Source organism: Carex rostrata, chromosome 31, assembly GCF_964058835.1.
Source record: "Carex rostrata chromosome 31, lpCarRost1.2, whole genome shotgun sequence".
In the NCBI taxonomy this organism is placed as follows: domain Eukaryota; kingdom Viridiplantae; phylum Streptophyta; class Magnoliopsida; order Poales; family Cyperaceae; genus Carex; species Carex rostrata.
The window spans coordinates 4,359,056-4,379,519 of NC_135948.1; the positions used below are offsets into that span (position 1 = coordinate 4,359,056).

Below are 20,464 nucleotides of genomic sequence, written 5' to 3' on the forward strand. Positions count from 1 at the left end.
AAATAGTGGTATATACCACCGATTTCATTGAAATCAGAATCCTTAGAACAATCGATCTGGTACCTAAAATTGGTACCAAAATCAAATGTGGTTTACAAACAGGTCAAAACAAAAGTAGCAACGTGAGAAAGTAGCAAAAACATAATAACATGCACAAAACATAAGGCAGCAACCTAAGAAAATATCTAAACAACATAACATGCACACAAAAAACTAGGTACTACATATCTAAAAGGTCTTCATCCTCCTCCTCTTCTCCAAACATTGGAGATGGAGGGTTGCCATTGCCAAAATCCTGCATATCTCCCACTGGTGTGTCCTGAGACAGGGACAACGGAAGGTCCATCACTTGGGTCGTATCGGGACGTCTTTCTTCCTCCAACAGAATGAGATCTGGGAGATCCTTAACATCAAAAGGCATTATGAGATTTAATTTAAAGAAATAATTGTCCCCTCTAGATTTACACCAAAATTGAGTAAGAGAAATAATCTTAGTACCAATAACCCTAATAGAACATGGAGAACTATCATTAAAGCATAATCTATTTCGTTCCAACCAAATAATCCATAAAACAGCCCCTCTCAATAATTCAACTAATAGTAAATACCAGTAAATCGGTATCGAGCCATCGATCGCACCAGTAAATACCATCACATTACATCAATTTCTATATTTGGAACACGTTGCATATCAGATCCACTTCCTGACTTGTGCGGCATTGGTAAAGCTTACCTCCTTCTCTTACCGGCGCTAATTGCTCTAGTTAAATTTAAGTAAAACTAGTACGGTTAAGCCTAAACAGAAGATCAAATTATCTTAATTAATCATGGAAATTAACAAGTTAACCCCTCAAAATTGGGCATTTTTACAATCTGGACCCTGTCATCACAACACAATAAAATAAAGGGTTCCATTGACCAACCAAATGTCCAAGTTTGATTTTCAAATGTATAAACTTATAAACTTTATACAAAAACCATATTGGAATCATATTGGAATCATATTGGTCCAAGTTCAAATCAAATTGGAATCAGAGGGCTAGTTAATTGCGAGCACCAATGTTGTAGTAACCCAATCGGTTGTAAAAGATATTAAGTGTATGTGATATCACCAGCTAACAACTCATGCTTTGTCACATTGTCAATTCAATCTGAATATATAACAAAAGTAAAAAGATGCTGTTTTTTACATAGAGAAGGAAAGATCCCACCTTCAGCTCATAGGATTCCGCCTCTTAGAAGGTCTCACGCTTGAATCACGCTGGCCAAGCTCATAGGTCTCGCGCTTGAGAAGAAAGAGAACACTTAGAGGAAGCGAAATGAAGGGTGTCATTGGAATAAAAAGAGCGCTGGACTTTATCGAATGAATTATCGCCGAATCTTTACAATTTTCGCGAGAAAATTTGAGACGACGTCAATTCTATTTGACGTTTTAGCGGGGGAATTGAGGTTCCGATCAGACCCTTACACTTGAAAAGTTATTTTAGCCCATGTGCTACTGGTTCAAATGAAAAACTAAACGGATGCTTACTAAAATGGGGATTCGAGTGATACCTAAATAATTGAAAGAGACAAGAAGAAAAAATAGAAAAGGATACGAGTAGAATTCGGTTCTTGATTAAGTTGCAACCAGCTTGTTACATTAAGTTCCTTATTTACCTAAAATTATCAACATTAATTAATATTTTTTGTTTTGTTCAAAACCCTTGATACTGCGGAGAGAATTAGATACTGATTTTGTACCTTAGCCTAACTTAAGATAGATTAGCACGGATTGGTGCCTGTCAGAATTATGTAAAGCGACATGACAAAAAAATCAATAAAACGAGAGAGGATTATACAAAGATGTATAAAAAGATGTTAACAACGAGGAAAAAAAAAACAACAACTCGGTTGTAATAAAAGTAGGTGCAACTAACGAGTACTTTAATGCCTACAGAAATTAAGAAAATAAGGAACCTAAACAGCACAAAAGCAGACCACCCCCGACATGGCATTATTTTAGCAACTTCTCTTGATCTCGGAGTTAACAGTTGAAGGAAACTTTGACTTTGTCAAACGGACGAAGAAGAAGAGGAAAAGAGAAATGGGCCGGCTGCTGGGCTCAAGCGAGGTTCTCTGTTGTTGGGTGTAACTGTGACTGGCGGGTCCCGAGTTGTCAAGGTTTAAAGAGAGAGGAGATGCAACTGACAGGCATGGCGCGAGTTGTCTCGCCTCTTCACCAAAAACAAGCGAAATTAGTTGATCAGATGGGGAACACTGCCATTCGCTCTCCGTTTGTAGGGAACGAGAGAGTCCAGAACTGAGTGGAATTGAAGGAATGGAGGAGTTCCACCGGAGGAGGAAAAAAAGGCACTTGTGCAGTTGAGAGGAACAGAGTTGGTTCCACTACGGACAAATTCTCACCAATTATATTATATATGATATAGGTTAGACTTCTTATTAAAGTTAGAAGTTATCTGTATGAACAATCGTATTTGCTTAACTGCAAAAATTCCAGTGTAAATTTCCTTTGACCAGTATACTACATTTCTTCAAATTAACCCAAATTATTCAATTATTCTTATAATTAGCTGAACCAACTCTCTTCCTCTCAACTGCACAAGTTAACTGATAAGAGGAACTTGGGATTAATGCCTCTACAAATCAAGTACTGCCGAAGACCCACTGCTATCTCAATTGCACCTTTCTTGAGCAGCCTATCTATAAAATAGTTGAAGGTCATAACATCACGCACATGCCCTTTAGAAATAATTTCATTTAGAAAACACAATGCCTTTTCAATTTCAACGTTTCTGCACAATCCTTCTATAAGAATAGTGTAGGTCCCAACATCAGGCTTAAGCCCTTTAGAAATCATGTCATCTAGAAAATCTGTTACCTTCTCAATTTTACCATTCTTGCATAGTCCATCTATAAGAGTGTTATAGTTTATGACATTGGGCTCTTGCCCCTTAGAAACCATGTCACGTAGAAACTCCATTGCCTTCTCAACTTGACCATTCTTGCACAGCAAATCTATAAGAGAGTTATAGGTTACGAAATTGGGCGTTTGACCTCTAGAAATCATTTCTTGTAGAAAATCCAATGCCTTCTCAGTTTTACCGTTCTTCCATAGCCCATCTATTAGAATGCTATAGCTTATGACATTTGGCTCCAGCCCTTTAGAAATCATGTCACGTAGAAAATCCATTGCCTTGTCAATTTCACCTTTCTTGAACAGCATATTTATAAGAGTGTTATAGGTTATGACATCGGGCTTTTGACCTTTAGAAATCATTACATTTAGAAAATACAATGCCTCCTCAATTTCACCTTCCTTGTATAACCCATCTATAAGAGTGTTATACGTTACGACATCAGGTTCTTGACCTTTAAAAATCATTTCTTGAAGTAAACCCTTTGCCATCTCAATTTCACCTTTCTTGCACAACCCATCAATAAGAGTGTTATAATTTACTACATTGGGCACTTGCCCTTTAGAAATCATGTTATGTAGAAAATCCATTGCCTTCTCAATTTCACCTCTCTTGCACAACCCATCTATAAGAGAGTTATAGGTTACCGCATTGGGCTTTTGACCTCTAGAAATCATTTCATGTAAATAATCCACTGCCTCCTCGATTTCATCTTTCTTGCATAGCCCATTTATAAGAGTGCTATAGGTTATGACATTGGGCTCTAGACCTTTAGCAACCATTTCATGAAGAAAACCCTTTGCCTTTGCAATTTCACCTTTCTTGCACAGCCCATAGATAAGAATGGTGTATTGGAACACATCGGGTTCATATCCCAGCTTAGGCATTTTATCAAGCACTATATTTGTGGCTTCACCAATTCTATTCAACAAAATGAGGCCTTTGAGTATTGAACTGAAGATCACATTGTTAGTTTTGTGACCCTCTTTGAGAAACCGCCCAAGAAAACCAAGCAATAGTCTACCCTGATTCATTCTGGCACAACAGTGCATTAAAATCCCGTATGTATATTCATTAGGACTGATTCCTTCAGCTTGGATCAAGCGGTTGAAGAGAAAAAAGATGTGGTTTCTTAAGGTTTTGGTGCGAAACAAGGAGAAGAAGAAATTATTGAAGTCACGGATTGGGGATGGAGGGTTCTGTGCAGCCAACAGCTGGTTAAACTGGTGAAGCACCTCTTTAGTAGAAATGTCATCTGGCTTGAAGTGCCGTCTTATCTCCTCCTCCTGTCTCCTCTTCCCCCAAAAGGTGCTAACATTGGCATTGCTGGTAAAATTAGTAGCAAGTGGTGGATTTGGTTTGTTTGGTTGGAGTAAGGTGTAGCAGACAAGGTGGGGAACTCGGCAAGAAGGCAATGGGGATGGGGATAGGAATGGGAAGTGGGATTGGGAAGGTGAAGTTGAATGTGAAGAGGAGGGAGGAGATAGTGAACGCACCATCTGGTTCCTATTATATTCTTGTTTGGTTTGACTCTAGTCTCTTTATCTCTAGCCTCTTTCTAAAATTTTATCTAACAAGGTTGAGCTTGCCCAAGTGACAATTGCTCTTCTATTTTCAAGTACTGCGTTCAAAAATAGCAAATAATTAACAAAGATTATATGCAATGATGCAATTTGGTTATGAAAATTGTCCAGCCTTGTCATATTCTAGAGGAATATGAACTAGATAACAGTACAAGCAGCTTTATACAGGCACCCATTAAATGTAATATGAGATTTCATATAATCTAAATGGTTGCTGTTCACTGTCAATTAAGCAGACAAGAGGTGGATTTCAATACTGGAGTGCTGGTTTAATAGTGGACTGATTCACTAATTCAATTAAGCAACAATTGAGTCTAATCTTATTGGTTTTATATACAGCACGAAACTGAGCCGAGAACAGAAAAACTGTGAGTCAATTGTCACTAGTTTACTAACTGATAATTCAATTAAGCAACAATTGAATCAAATCTTAAATTTTCCAAGTTGTTCTAATAACTGGTTCTGCAGTTCAATTATTATCACTGGTACCTTGCTTTACTATTAATATTATAGAAGTTTCTTAATTGAATCACATTTTTCTGGATATTAATTGGCAAGCCTTGATTTCAATGATTGGCACACGAAGACCAAAGTTTAGTCCAATCTTAAACTAATTGCTGATTTATAACCATCAAATTCGCTCTTTCAGATCTCAGAAGCAAAAGACGGTTTGAATATGAAAGTGAAGTTGTAAACAAGAGGGGAGCACAGAAACTGAGAGTATAGACAAATCAGATTACCTTGAGCGATTGAGAAAGCCTTGAAGAGAGATCTGAGACTGAGAGGGAGATCCGGAACAGGTATGCGGAAGGAGAAAATATCAGTGGAGATCAATAGGTCTGGAGGTCGGCGGAGCTCGCCGGTGATCTCCAGTGCGGATATTTGGCCGTCGCCGGTGGCGCATGGGAGTACACTAGCGAAAGAGAATGAAGTCTTCTCCGTCGAGTTTGGGAGGGAAGGAAGATGCTCTATTTCTTTTGCCTCGGCCGTATCGAAACTGAATTCGGATACCTGAGAATCAGCATCACCCCAGGTACCTGAGGTGCAAGTGGTGAATCTGAACCATTCATTTCACTTGGCACGAATCTCAAAACAGATCCCCCATCTTGAACAGCTACCGGATTAACCTGGATGGAATTAATCTGGGCTGTCCATTTTTATTAATTGCAACTCAGGTACCTAGGGGGATACTGACTCGGTACCTGAGGTGCAATAATTGAATCTGGACCGTTCCTTGAATCTGGCACATTTTATCTCAAAACTAACTAATTGGTTTATTTGAATTTGCACAGAACTTAGAAATTATTTCGTTTTTGGTTTATCTAATTTAATTCGGTTGACACAAATATGAGTCATTCGGTTATATAAATTTGATTCGGATTACAATATTTTTAACAGTTAAGACCGAATCGGCTCATATTGATTTAAAAAACCGGTTTTCGCTATTCATAAAAAATATATTTAAAAAAAAAAAAAGCATAATAGTGACGGTGAATCTATACGCAGGCCGATAATTTCTCCTTTAATATATTTTAATTATTTTGACCACTTAATCTTTTCGAATACGAATATGTTAGTGCGGACCACGATTTTTAGCTTTTATATTAACGGAATTATTAATCCACGCTCAAACTTTAAAGAGTCGTTCCTTTTATAAACGTGAAAATTAAATTTTATTTCAAGCTAAAGTGGTGATGTTTAGTATCTCTCCTCTTTATTAAGGAGCTTAATGTCTAGATCTGCAAGGGTTCTGATTTTTTTTTTTTTTTCGGAATGATGCTCAGCCGTTGAATTTTCAGATCGCACATAGATGAATTTTCTAAATTATGAGCTTTAACACTTAAGTATGCATTGGTCGCGCCGCATATGATCCCAGTGCCCGTAGACCGCGCGCAGCACCCGTTGACCGAGCCTGTGCACCGCGCACCCTTTTTTTCTGCTGAAGGCAGGATTCGAACCCAGTTGGGTTATGTTGGTGCCAAAATTTTTACCACTACACTAGAGTTCACATATGTTATCTTGTAGATAAATATAGTTTTTAACTATTTTTCTCTACAAATTTGATTTAAATTATCTCTCCTCCTTATTAAGGAGCTTAATGTTTTCTACTACATAATTTGCTTCCGTTGCTGTGCACGGGCACGATTACTAATAATTATTTAATGAGACAAATAAGTGATAGATCTTGATTCAAGAGTGGAGGTTTCTTTAAGAAAACGGACATAATTAATGTTGGCGCAAGATTAGGACTAAGGATGCTCATCTAAGTCACTCTAATGATTTTCGAATTTTAATTATGTATAAAGAAATTTAATTAAATGTTATTTTTTTATAACTTTGTATAGAGTAGAACTAGGGTGCTCTTAAGCTCACCAAAGTTTTGGTGAGCTTAACTCTAAAACTCATCAAATCGATTTCAAATGACGAATCCGAACCGTTGAAACCCGCCTACCTTACGTGTGATGCATCTACATGTAAAATTTTTAAACATTCGAATTAATTTAGTATTAAGTCAAGCGGTCAAAATTAGAAGGTTAATAAATTAATTTTAGTGCATTCATTTTTGAACGTTTTTTGACCGCTTGACTTTAAACTAAATTATTTCAAATGTTTAAAAATTTCACATGTAGATGCATCACACCTAAGGTAAGCGGATTTCAACGGTTCGGATTCGTCATTTGAAATCGATTTTATGAGTTTTAGAGTTAAGCTCGCCAAAACTTTGGGGAGCTTAAGAGCACCCTAGTTCTACTCCTTTGTATATAGTCCAGTCTCTCTTAATAAATAACAAATATTTATTTGTAACTTAGTTGTTAGAACTCTATTTTTAGTTGAGAGGGTTTGAGTTCAAATTCCATTTACGTGACTCACTATATTTTGTGCATTTTAATTTTCAGTTACCTCTGTAAAAATTTTCTAGTTCCGCCTCTATAAAGAAGCATTGTTTGGAAGGATTAAGACTTTAAGGAAATTAAAAACACCTATATTTTTGAATTAAGTCACCATAAACCGAGATTCTTAATATGAATTAAAATTAATTTAGTCCAACTTTTATTGCCAAATAGCTTCGTTGGATCCAAAATATGTTTATTTAAATAATTTCAGGAGTAATTCTAGTGGACAAAATTTATTGCGAAAAGTCAATTTATAAGGCTAAAAACAAATCCAGTCACTGACCTTCAAAAAAGAAATTTGAACACAGTACTTGTCATTGAATTTTAAATTTCAATATCCCTTATTCTCTTGGATATTCCCTTCTCCATTTCCACACCACGGACACCTCTATTTTTTAATTTTTTTGATTTTTTTTTCTTAATTTTCTTAATATTTTTAATTAGTATTTTATCTTAAAATTCATAATTTTTTTAACGATTACTTATCAATTTTAAATTTAAGCTTATCATACTTTCTAATGTTAAAAGTCAGATTCATTGCTTCCTTGTATATTTTCTCAGTGCAAAGTTGTAAATATTATTAGTTCATAGATTCATTCGTCTTATTTTAACATTTTTCGGTTTCGTTGGTGATACATAACGTGTTTTTAGGTGGTGAAGATAGTCAAGATTACTATGTAAAATATGGAAGTATGACTTCTTAATAGTTACACGATTGTTTGTATTGAGAAAGTAATTACGAAAAAAATCAAATTATATATTGTAATCGATAGTTTGTGCTGATAAAAAATAGCAAATGATCGTCAAAATTAGTTTGCAAGTTCATAAACAATACCCCTTGTAGAATCCTCCCCATCGTAGAAATCGCCTCAAGTCGATTCAGAGGTGATCTAGGTTTGAGAGTCGGCTCTCGCTCAGCTGCTCCGTCCCGCTTCCTCTAGTTTTTTTGTCTGTTCGGTTCATCTCGCTTCGCTTTAATTGAGTGGATGACTCCGTCTAAGGGTTCCGTCGTTTATTATCTCGCACGTCCGTCTTGACTCTTCGAGTCCAATTAAGAGTGTTGTGAATTCGTCCCACATCTATACTATATACTATAACTATGTGTGGATAAGATACGTGCTTTTATGATTATTGTCGATTACGAGAATGTAAAGAGTTGTCACATTTCTCCTTTCTTTCTTCTTCTCTCTCTTTTTTCTTCCTCTTCTCTAAGTGGTGATTGTTTGGTTTGATTCAGTGTCTTCTTAATTGAGTGGTGATTGTTCTGGTTCAGTTTGATTCAGTGTTTTCTTCTTCCTCCTCTCTTAGTGGTGATTGTCTTGATCCGATTTGATTTAGTGCTTCTCGATTACATATTTCTTTGAGCATCGTTGATTTTGGAAAGAAGAAAACATTTTGTCCTCAGAAGGGTTCAACACAACGTAGTCTGCCAACCATGCAACTTGAATAAATTATTGTTGTGTATACATTCTCAGAGAAGAAAATCAGAAGACTCATCTACTTACTAATCGGGCATGAATAGATCAATTCACATTCTCAAGCTTCACGTATATGTTATTTCCTGACATAACAAATTAGATGATTTTACAAGTAGTTCAATGTATAGGTTTTCATACTTCTTAATTTAAACAAAGAAAATATATGTAATAGTTACCTTGTAAATCGTTGAATCAATGTAATTGTCTACGAATTTTAACCAAAACAATAAATAAAAAGTAGATGAATCTCACTTCTCAACTCGGGTGAGTTGGGAGGGTGGAGTTCAGATTCTCTGAAGTAACTTAAATTTTGATTTTAAATCTGAATCATATAATTAAAATTTAGACTGATGCAGATCCTTTTAATAATTTGTGCCAAAGTAGATTCGACTGTTTGGATCTAAACTCAAAATTTGAGTTACTTTAGGCCATATGATTTTTGAGGGGATTCAGATCCTCGCAGGTACCTGAGGTGCAATTATTAAATCTGGACCTTTCTTAAAACAAGTAGGTTATTGTGCAATAATTCAATTCAATTCATCATTTATTCACTTCTCGAAAACCAAAATCCACGTGTAAATTAAATTTCAAGATAAACATATTTTACCAATAAATTCGCAGCAGATAATTCGGGTCCTAGCAACAATTTTTTTGTATTCAATCTTGTGTCAAATCAAATCAATAGCACAGCAACCACGTCTCCATTCTCCTTTCTCGTGTTAGATAAACACACAAGCAACAACAAATGCGTCTTTATCAATATTCACACAAACAAATTAGAAAACAATCATCAATTGGTATGCTCCAACCCTGTCTTTTATCTTTGTCTCTCTTTTTGAGTTAACAGTCAGATCAGATTTTCGGCCTAACCGAAAATACCACTAATCTATTCTCTGTTTTCTTTTTATTTTTAGTGTAATTTCGAATAACATCAGGATTGAAAAAAAAAACGAACTGCTCATATATATATTTATAACCAGTATGCATCAGTTCATTTGAGCCTGTTCAATAGCACGAGTTCGTTCGCACCTAATCAGAAACAATTATCCTAATATATTGATGTAGCCCAATAAAACTTGATCTATATTTAATTTTATAAATATTATTTAGACTAGCTTGATCTATATAGGTTAGTACATTTCTAACAATTCAAGGATTGGTGAGGGAGGGGTGTTGGTACGGGGTACTTGTATTGATCTCCCAATTATTTCTCAGAAGCGTAACCTCTACGGAGCCAATCTATGCGTTACTGTGCGAAGCTTTTAATATGGTCCGTTCATTTCGGATCGAACGGATCAGATCAGATCTTGCCCGAATTGAAAAAAAGAAAGAAAATATTTTCAAAATGCAAGATCTGATTTGGTCCGTCCGATCCGAAATGAACGGATCAGATTAAAAGCTCTGCACAGCTCTGCAGGGATTGGCTCCGCAGAGGATACGCTTCCATTATTTCCCATCCCAATCAACCCTTCACCTCCTGCTTTTAATCAAATTCATTCTCCCATCCTGTGCACGCATCCAGCTCTCACTTTCGTTATGTAGACTAAGCATTGTGCAGTTCGAACCACGTTGTAGTTCTCTTATTTGTTGCTCTCCTTTTCCTTATCCTACTCGCTCAAATGAAACAATTAATTGCTACAGCATTAATTGTGACACGTTCATAACTCAAATAAAACAAGCAAACTCGAAAATAAAATTAGTAAGTTTTAAATATAAACAATTTCAGTTGTCATGTATTAGTTAATTGTTTATCCAGTTCTAGACTGATTCAACAACGACATCAGTAGGCAAAAAATTTCTTTATTTTTTCTTTCTACTTTAGGGAAAGACATAATAGTTGTTTTATTGTAATCAGTAATTTATTAAATATTTAAATATTGATAGGTAAATAATAAAACTTTATAGTTTTATGGACAAATATACAGTATCAGAAGTAATGGACTTGTAGCTAATTCTTTTGTAATAGAAAGTTTGTTTGAGATGTCAGCAAATTTAATAGCATAACGCATGAGAATTTAACAGAAGGGTCAAACTGAATCAGAATCGATAATTTAGGAGTTTAATTAAGCCGAAAGGTATTTACAGGCTCAATTAAATCAAGTATAATAATTCAAGGACGAAGAATTTATATTTCTTAAATCCATTTTTCTACGAAGTACAGCTCAGAAGCCAAGCTCCCATGTGACCGAAGTCACCAAAACTATCATCCACGGAGAAAACATGGTGCCGATCACATGATAGTCATCAGCAGATGTCATATGGAGCGAAATTATGACAAAATTGGAATAATTTGAGCTATTATTAGTCGAACAAGAGATCTTTTCGTTTTCATCACTCTTCAATTACTGCCTCAAGACATTTAGTTTTTCTTGCTTTTAAAATAATTTGAACAGGTGCTTATCAACTTAGATGATAACAGGAAGTCTAAATTGGAGCAACTCTGAAATTTGAAGGTCAGTTTTTTCTTTGTTCATGTCCAGGGGTATCTATGCATCTAGAGTTAGTTTGAAGGTTTCTTCTTTTAATTTTTTAGGCTTTTATAAGGAATTTAGTAATCAAGGTTTTCATTTGATTTATGCCTTTATGGGCTGCTGTACAACAACTTTGATTTCATTTTCAGTTGAAATTAATGATTTTATGTTTGTACTACTATTTATTTGTTTATTCTGATTGTCAGGTGCATTGCCACTTTGCCAGTCATAGGCAGAGAAAAGATTTTAGTGGTTATGTAAACATACCAGCATTAATTATTAACTTAGATCGCACCATGTTGGAGCTTACAGATTATAGAAGGGTGTTTTTGAATAATTGTATGAATGATGGTTAGATGAAGAAATTTTAAAATGAGATGAAGAATTCATTATCTTTTGGTGGAATTGAGAATCTTTGCAAGTTGCAAGATGAGTTGGAATGTGGAACTTTTACAAAAAAATTAGACAGTCCTATTTCATTTTTGTAATGTACCTTTTTCTATTTATCAGAAACAACATAGTGGCAGGTACTCGTACATGGAGCAAAAATAGACATTTGCATTCAACGGTTCGGATCCGTCGTTTGAAGTCAATCCGATAGATTTTAAAATAGTTCACAAAGAGGCTTGATAAACTTAAAATAACACTCTAGTTCTACTCAATGTATTGTCCTCTATAATCCAAAAAGTCCACTTCAATGAACTTTTTTGTTTTGTTTTGAAAGAGAATACAAATTAGCAATTATGATTGATCGTGATCAAAAGAGGACAAGAAGCCATAATTCATTAGCAAAGAAAACTTGGCTGGCTTATAAACTTTGGCAAGTTTCTTATTCTCCTATAACAGACATTGTTATCATCACAAAAACCCTTTGCAAATGAAAAAGAAAAAGAAAAAAAAAAAAACATTCACACCCAAGACTGGCTGTCGCACATAAACGCATCCAAAAACAGCAGGAAATGCTCCAGTTTAAAATTTGGGAGATCAAATTTCGTTAAAATATTATACTAATGACAACCACACTGATCTCCCCACCCTTCCTTTCTTTTTAAGTTTTAATTCCTTTTCAATCATTCGGCAGTCCAATGATTATTAGTAAACGCCTGATCTCCATCATGCGGCTTGACTTGCTCAAATTATACTACAACTTGCCAGAATTAGATCCAACCGAAACCATCCAATGTCAATCGGATGGCTGAGAATAATTATCAGACTGTCCAATAACTGGAAAGGAGCCGAACCAAAATTGATCCAACCTTTTGTTTGTTTCCTTTGCCCAGTCTCGGTGCCTTTGATCTTTCTAACCAAGCTACTCAGAGTCGCTTTCCATGTTTTGCATTGCTCTTAAGCCCCTCGGTCTCTGCAATTTCAATTAAAATTTAATTTCAATCCTCTATTTTTATGAGGAAAAAATAATAATACGAAACTGATACAATAATTAAAGTTAAGATACGGTCATACAGACCTTCTTAGAGACTTTCTTTTCTCGAACTTCATATCTTTCCAGCGTCAGATCACAGAGCCATAAACCCGGGCTCACCAGCTGTCAACACGAAACCATAAATAAATAGGATTTTAAAATAGCAAACAATTAACGACTAATATACATATATTCAAGAGTAGAAAATGTAAATCTGTCTTGGAAAAAGTTTTATTGTGTAATATATTTTGACTTTAAAAGTTCCTAACCATAAATTATAATTTTCTTTTCGTCAACAAATAGCAATTAACTATTTGTTTGGTGGATGGTGGGCTCCAGATGCATTAAAAAACAACATGAGTCAGCTTCCCAGGTCAATTGTTTCTAGTGTTTTCGGCTCTGCTACGGTCGCGTATATCCTACCCAAAAATAACACATTTTCACCCATTCCTACGTTTCCTGGTGCAAACTCTGAGTGTATCTAGCATGATTAATAAATTCTCCAAGCAATTTACTTTTGCTGCCTGTCGATCACGGATCCAAAAGCGGGCCCACCAATTAACCAACAGTTTTTGTACCCAACTTGTCACCAACAAAAGATTAAATTAATTAAAAATAATTAGAATACCATCAAAGCAAATTTACAACAAAATTAAAAAAAAAAGAAACTTACGTTGATGGTTCTCTGAACAACTTTTGCTCTTTTTTTTGGCCTTTGAGGAAGCTTTGATCCCTTGAAAACTAGAAAATCCTCCTCTTTCTCTTTGTTTGTTAGAGAAATTGCGAATTTTGGCCAGATGTTGCCTTCACTTCCAGACGAAGACCCCTTCTGATCCTCCGTCAGGGCGGCGGTCGCCGGAGATCGGCCGTTTCCAGAGCCTTTGACAGTCCGGTCCGGCGAGGCCATCCCTCGGACGCCATTACTCCCTTGGTGGTGGTGCTGAGATGTGGTGCCTCTCATGGTTCTGGTTTCTTCTGTATTTCTGGAGTAGAAACTGGGGGTTAGAATTAGAAAATGCCAGGGAGATAAGCATGAAATACTGATGCTTAGTTGTGGACCGGGTGTACGCAATAGATTAAGAGGGAGACACCTGTGCACTTTAGGTCAATGCTATTGCTATACATAACACACAGTTACGTGGTGTATGGGACAAAGAAGGATAATTGTTAAGACACGGAGATATTAATGGTGTGGTGCATTTTTGCTCCTAGGCTCCTAGGAATAGAAATAGGCGGATGACAAGACGATGATCGGAGAAAAAAATAATGTTGTTATATAAAAATTTCAATTTAATGCTTTTTCCAAGAAAATTTAGAAACGATTTAAATATAATAAAACTTACAGATAATTCTACAATGGATGCTCTAAACCACTAAAATACAACCAAGACCAGCCCACTGATTTTCTCAGGTCTATCTAAGATCTAAGCTTGTGCAATATTAATTTTCCATAATGGACGAGAGAATGGGCTGTTCAGTAAGAAACAGGAACAGCGAATTTCAAACGGACAGGTGGAGGTATCTTCTTATCCAAATATCAATTCTCGAATATCTATGGTCCCCAAGTTTTCCCTGTTTACAGTTGAAATCTTTCATATAATTTTTAAAAGAGGTATACATAAACTTCATCCAGAAAAACGAGTGGCACATTTTTCTGAATTTGTCATCGTAAACTAATGTAAAAGAAATAGCAAAGTGGAAAGCAACTTGGATGACACCATCTAGATACTGGACCCAATGAAACCCAAAGACAATTTGACATCATGTAACCAAATAGAAAAACAGTATATCTTTCTCAACACACCAAGGAATGATCCTCCCTCTACAAAAAACAGTCCCGAAGAGACTTAATTCCCAAGAGAGAGCGTCAAATTCAATAGGATTATTGACAACCTTAACCTGACACCGACAAAAAAGGATTCTCAAATCAGTATTAAAAGGAGAAAGGAAACGCCAATTGAGACTGAATGAGAGGAAATCAAATCACTGTACTCTCTTTCTTAGAAATAGAAGCAATCCTGTCTATAGAGATTGGAGATTAGCCAAGAGAAAACAACGGATAAGCCTCAATCAACTAATATAATACCAATCATCTAAGCAACAAACAATCACAATCACAATAAATATTTATGCAATCCAGCAATTACAACACGACTGTCTGTATGCTATCTATCATTCAGAACAATAATCGGTTTGCACTTTATGAATTGATTTTTTGGTTGTGAAAATATTGATTGCGAAAACCAATTCTGCCAATCACAATCAATACTTTATACCGTTAAGGAATTAAGGAACAAAACGACCATTTTTATCCAATTGATTGTTCGATTGCAAAAACATTAGTTACAAAAAACAATTCCTATTACATATCCCCAAAACAGAGAATGTCAAAATTCAATAGGACCATTGGCAAACCCTAACCTGACACCAACGAAAATGAATCTCAAATAAGTTCATTAAAAAAAGAGAAAGAAAAACCCAAACTAAAACAAAATGAAAGGGAATCAAATACTTTACCACTTCCTATCTAAAAAAATGAAGTAATCCTGTACTACGGAAATTGGAGGCATAAAAAATAAGATCACTCAAGATAAAACAGCAATACCTCTACTGCTGTACAGAGTATTAGAGTAGATGTACTGTGCCTTCTCTACCCAGACAAGAATAAACCTCAATCAATTAATACTAACCATATAAGCAACTAACCATCTGATAATTAAAACACTATTTCATGAATGTAAATTCTCCTTCAGAACAATAATCAGATTTTATGAATTGATTGTTCCATTGCGAAAATATTGATTGCGAAAGATAAATCATATAGACCAACTCGCTTAATCTATTAATTGTTTGATTGCGAAAACAATTCTTATTTCTTTTCTTCAAGTAATTCCTAATGGGCAGGAATATATACATTTAATTTCCTTGAAAACCGTCAGAAATAAAATTTATTTAAAAATTAATATATATTTTTTAACAGCTTGGAGATCTGGTTCATGTTTTACATTTCATCAACCAAGTTGAAATTCTTTATAGTACCAATTTAACGATCATTGATCAATTATCAAACAATAATAAAAATTTAAAAAAAGGTAGACAGAAAGTATATAAGCTGATCAAAACTTATTTGTGCGTTTTGAATTTTTTTTGAATTGATTTAAAAGATAATAGATATTATGAAGATTGAGTTAAAGGATCCACCCAACTCCTAATTATACAAGTACCCATTACCCAACAAAAATGAAGCCCAAAAAAAGGAATCCGTATCCTCTGTTCTGTAGTATTGTAGAGGATCACCCTCACTTTACGGTTTGAGATTAAATCTCAACCGGTTTGAGATTCGGGTCGCAATAGGGGGCAGTATTTTTGAGCTTTGAGATTTGTGCCAAGTTAAAAGAACGGTCTGGATTCACCAATTAGGGAATCATTCTAAAAGATTCACTTGTGCGGTACTCTACAGGATCCGAATTCCAAAAAAAGACCGCGAAGCACCACACTCCACACGCGCCCGAAGCCTCTCCAGTGCACGTCTTGCCCACCTCCACAGTCAAGCCATCTAAAGTGCGTTTAACCAGTCTCCATTCTTAACAAAACTGGATATGTCCCTATCAATCATCAACCGTTGGATTAAAATTTCATTATAATAAAATATTAACCTACCTGAGAGATCGATTGCTGTTAGGCGACGCACGACGGAGCACGCGTCGATCTGTTTGATTAGGAGCCGGTGTCACTGGAGGCTTGGTGAAGGCGGTCGAATCTTCCCTCTGCTGGGTCTTGGTGCACCGCACCCTCTTCCGGTTGCCCCATTGGAGTAGCAAGTCGCGGTCCGTAGCGGAATTGTTGTGGCTACCGGTGTTTGAACCGGGTCCACCTGTGCCTCGGGTGGAACCTCTTGTGTGGTAGTGATTTCTCGTCTCCTTCTCCATTTCTCACTTCTCCAGTCTCTTATACCACCAGGTCCACCACCTACTGAGAAAAACAACAAAAAAATTCAGATCGTTTGATAAAAGTAATTGATCAAAGTGACAGTTCAAGGGAGAGAAAACACTGATACAATAGATAATCTTAATAAAATTCGGATAAGCTAAATCATTTTTACAAGAAAATAATCAGATTAAACCCCAAAAATTATTAAGAAGTAGTCCAAGTGGATGCATACTAGAAGGAAAAAAAAAGTATATAAGAACAACAAAGAAAAAAAAAGAAGAAGGAAAAATCGGATTCAAACTAAATGGAAGACTTAAATCAACCCTGAGATTGAAGTCTTTCTCTTCACTTTGCAATCGATTTAAAACAGGCCCTCAGAAAATAATCAAATATCACTCTTTTTGGTCAAATAATTCCAGAAGATACAGAACAAGTGAAAAATGGCGATTGAAATTAGTGATCTAAAAAGGCTACTTGTAAGAAACGAATGAAATTTTGATAATAATAAAAATCTAGTCGCAAAGTTAACTTATGGTCGTTAAAGAACGGGAATCCAATAAATCGGCAAATCTAACCTCCAACGAGTTCAAATAAACTGATTTGATCAAAATTTCAATGCCTAAAGGAGAAGCACAAAACTCAGGTCAATTTATACCAGGAGTAGTGAATTTAATTGAAAATCAAGCCAATTCTTCCAAATAAAAAAACCAAATGCATTTTTTTGAGGATCTTTCCCTAGTCTATTCTTGTGGAAAGGGGAGATCAAATAACACCTAAATCATGAAAAAAAATCCAATCTTGCTGAGTAAAACCATCAGAAAATTTTAGAATGAAAAAACAAACACTACCTTAAGGAAGGCCGATTTCACTGTTGTTTTCAAGCTTGCAAAAAGGACAATCGGATCAACAGAAGTACTAAACCTGATTGTCTGGTTTCTGAGAATCAAGATGATTTGATAGGGATGAGCTCAGAATCGAAATTCTTCACCTAATACGAATATATAAGGCCAAATTTGATGCTCGGTCTGACTAATCCAGATCAAATGCGCTACTGTGAAAATCATCTAAGAAAGGTGGAGAAAAATGGAGATGAAATGCGATTAATGGCTAAATACTAGTTATGTCTAGTTACTCCTTAAATCTGCCCCTGATTTCCTCCCCCCACTTCTCTTTATCTCTCTCTCAATTTTCTCCTTGCTAGAGAAGGCAAAGGCGTTTATATACTCTGCCTCTGTTTCGCTCTCCTTCTAGGAACATCATGTCCCTTGATTTCCTGGTCAGCGGTATAGATCGCCCAATTGATTCAGGTTTAGATGTACCGCTTCGATAACTTATGTTATCATGCTCTATATCCCTGCTGAATCGAATTGAATCACCGAAGGTAACTCAAATTTTAATTTTAGATCCAGACCGACTGATCTGTTTCGGCACGAATATTAAAGGAAACCCATCCAATTCCACCACGGACTGAATTGGTCTGGATTCTGATCGGACGGTGGATCTAAACTCAAAATTTGAATTACCTTTGAGGATCTGGACTCTGCTGACTCTGCCTCCGGCGAATCGCAGTCCAGTCGTAATTTAGATTTACTGGGTAGGACTATGTAGGAATAAGATTAGCAAGTAATTATTACTTTGCATAATTCTTCTCGTGACTAGCAAACCATATAAAATTTGTCAAATATCAATATTCCTACTATTAATTGTGTGAACACTTTGTGCACTCTTTATATGTTTGCGTTCCATCAATTGAAATAGAAATGAAATCTGCTGAAATCATTGAGGATTTTAGAGACCTGAAATTTCAAATTCAGCCATCTTAAGTTTTTTAACACACGAATTTCAAAGCAACAGAATTTTATGCACAAATTACGAAATATATAGATAGTTGGATTGAGAATTTCATAGTCCTTGAAATCCCCCTAGATTCCAACAGATTTGTTTCCATTGAAATATGATGATTTTTTTAGTAAGAAACTTGGAAATGTTTTGATTGAAAAAAAAGTATAAGCACCACATAAAATTCAGAAGTCATAGATTAAAATTTAAGTAGTATGAATCAAGTTTTTAAAAATCAAAATATTAGTTTCATACCTCAAATATCACCAAATTATATATTCATGATATATGAGACGAGCAAAGCTAGGGTGTGATATGCTCATCAAAAGAGTTTTGTGAGCACAACTTCAAAAGTATATCAGATCCACTTCAAATGCCGAATTCAAACCGTTGAAATCCATGTACTTCATAAGTGATGCATGTACATGCAAAATTTTGAAAATTTTGAATTTATTTGCTACAAGGTCAAAGCGGTTAAAGAAATGAATATTTTATAAGTTAATTTTTAAGTTGTGTTTATATATTCAATTTTTATCATTTTTTTGACTGCTTGAGGTCTATATTGGTATGTCTAAATCAGTGTTGTAAATAACGGTATGCGGTCGTCGGACGGACAGAGTACCGTCAAGTGATTAATCAGTATGCGGCCGATTAATCGGAACTATGCGGACAATTTAACATTTTTATTAAATTTATGTATATATATCATAATTTATTAAAAATGATTTATTTAACTCATTAAACTTATCAAATAAACTTAATTTAACTCAATTTCATTATTATAACATGACACTACACTTTTTTTTTAACGCATAAGCACTTTACATGTGTCAGTAACACATTTATTTAATAAAAAAAAAAATCCAAGAGTTAAAACTTTTTTCAAATACTAATAACATATTATGTGAAAGAAATGAAACATTCCAACAAAAAATCACTAAATTTAGTTTATAATAACAACTTAGTTTCATAAATTAATATGTCGTACTAATTGAAAAAATTACATCAGTAATTAGTAAGAAAATATATGATAAATAAATAGAAGAAGAATTAATCAATTTTAAAGTAAGTAAGAAGAAAAAATATATATAAATATATTGAATGTATGTTCAAGTACAAATAAAACTGCAATACATGATTTATAAAACTTATTTCACACACTATCATATAAAAAAAATTAATGTGAAAAAAAAAGTTTTTGAAATAAATTGGAATAAACGGGAATAAATAGGAATAAGCGGCCGATTAAACGGTAAAACGACCGATTAATCGAAAAAACAGCCGATTATTCGAAAAATTTTGCCAAAAGTCCTTTATTAAGTGTATTCGGAACGGTTTGGATACCGTTTCCGATTAATCGGCCATTTAGGCTGTTTTTACAACACTGACTCTAAATATTGAATTTTGACTCAAAATTTATTTTAGTGGTTAAAATTGTTTCAAGTTAATTTATTTATGAATGGATCCTAATCATTATCTTTTAACATAGTACAATCCATATTTTGAGTAAAGGTCAGAGATGAAGCTGGCCAATTAATAAATATCCACAAAAATTCTTTATCTAAATTTTAAATCTGCGACCTCACATGCAAATAGTATTGTTTTTATCACTAGACTAAAGATTGATTTTCTATTATTATTTTTTGAAAAATAGTGGTATATACCACCAATTTCATTGAAATCAGAATCCTTAGCACAATCAATCTGGTATCTAAAATTGGTACCAAAATCAAATGTGGCAAGTCTTTACAACAGGTCAAAACAAAAGTAGCAACATGAGAAAGTAGCAAAAACATAATAACATGCACAAAACATAAGGAAACAATTTAAGAAAATATCTAAACAGCATAACATGCACACAAAAAACTAAGTACTACATATCTAAAAGGTCTTCATCATCCTCCTCTTCTCCAAACATTGGAGGTGGAGGG

The 20,464-nt window shown here is 34.9% G+C and overlaps 2 protein-coding genes across 3 annotated transcripts; both read right to left on the reverse strand.

Annotated features, from left to right (window-relative positions):
• Positions 1-2,465: 2,465 nt before the first annotated feature.
• On the reverse strand, positions 2,466-5,441 carry LOC144547626 (uncharacterized). Its single transcript, XM_078296315.1, has 2 exons — positions 5,242-5,441; positions 2,466-4,539 (listed from the first exon to the last, which is right to left on the reverse strand). Exon 2 carries the CDS (start codon positions 4,415-4,417, stop codon positions 2,594-2,596), a length of 1,824 nt encoding a protein of 607 aa, XP_078152441.1. The 5' UTR covers positions 4,418-4,539; positions 5,242-5,441; the 3' UTR covers positions 2,466-2,593.
• Positions 5,442-12,148: 6,707 nt separating this feature from the next.
• Positions 12,149-17,915, reverse strand: LOC144547152 (uncharacterized). Of its 2 annotated transcripts, none has more exons than XM_078295745.1 (5): positions 17,543-17,915; positions 16,425-16,736; positions 13,438-13,747; positions 12,810-12,887; positions 12,149-12,704 (listed from the first exon to the last, which is right to left on the reverse strand). In XM_078295745.1, the coding sequence occupies exons 2-5, from the start codon at positions 16,691-16,693 to the stop codon at positions 12,654-12,656; spliced, it is 708 nt and encodes a 235-aa protein (XP_078151871.1). In that variant the 5' UTR covers positions 16,694-16,736; positions 17,543-17,915; the 3' UTR covers positions 12,149-12,653. The 2 variants fall into 2 exon arrangements, with proteins under 2 accessions (XP_078151871.1, XP_078151870.1); XM_078295744.1 differs by having other exon boundaries at positions 16,425-16,733; positions 17,543-17,914.
• Between the last annotated feature and the right edge of the window lie 2,549 nt (positions 17,916-20,464).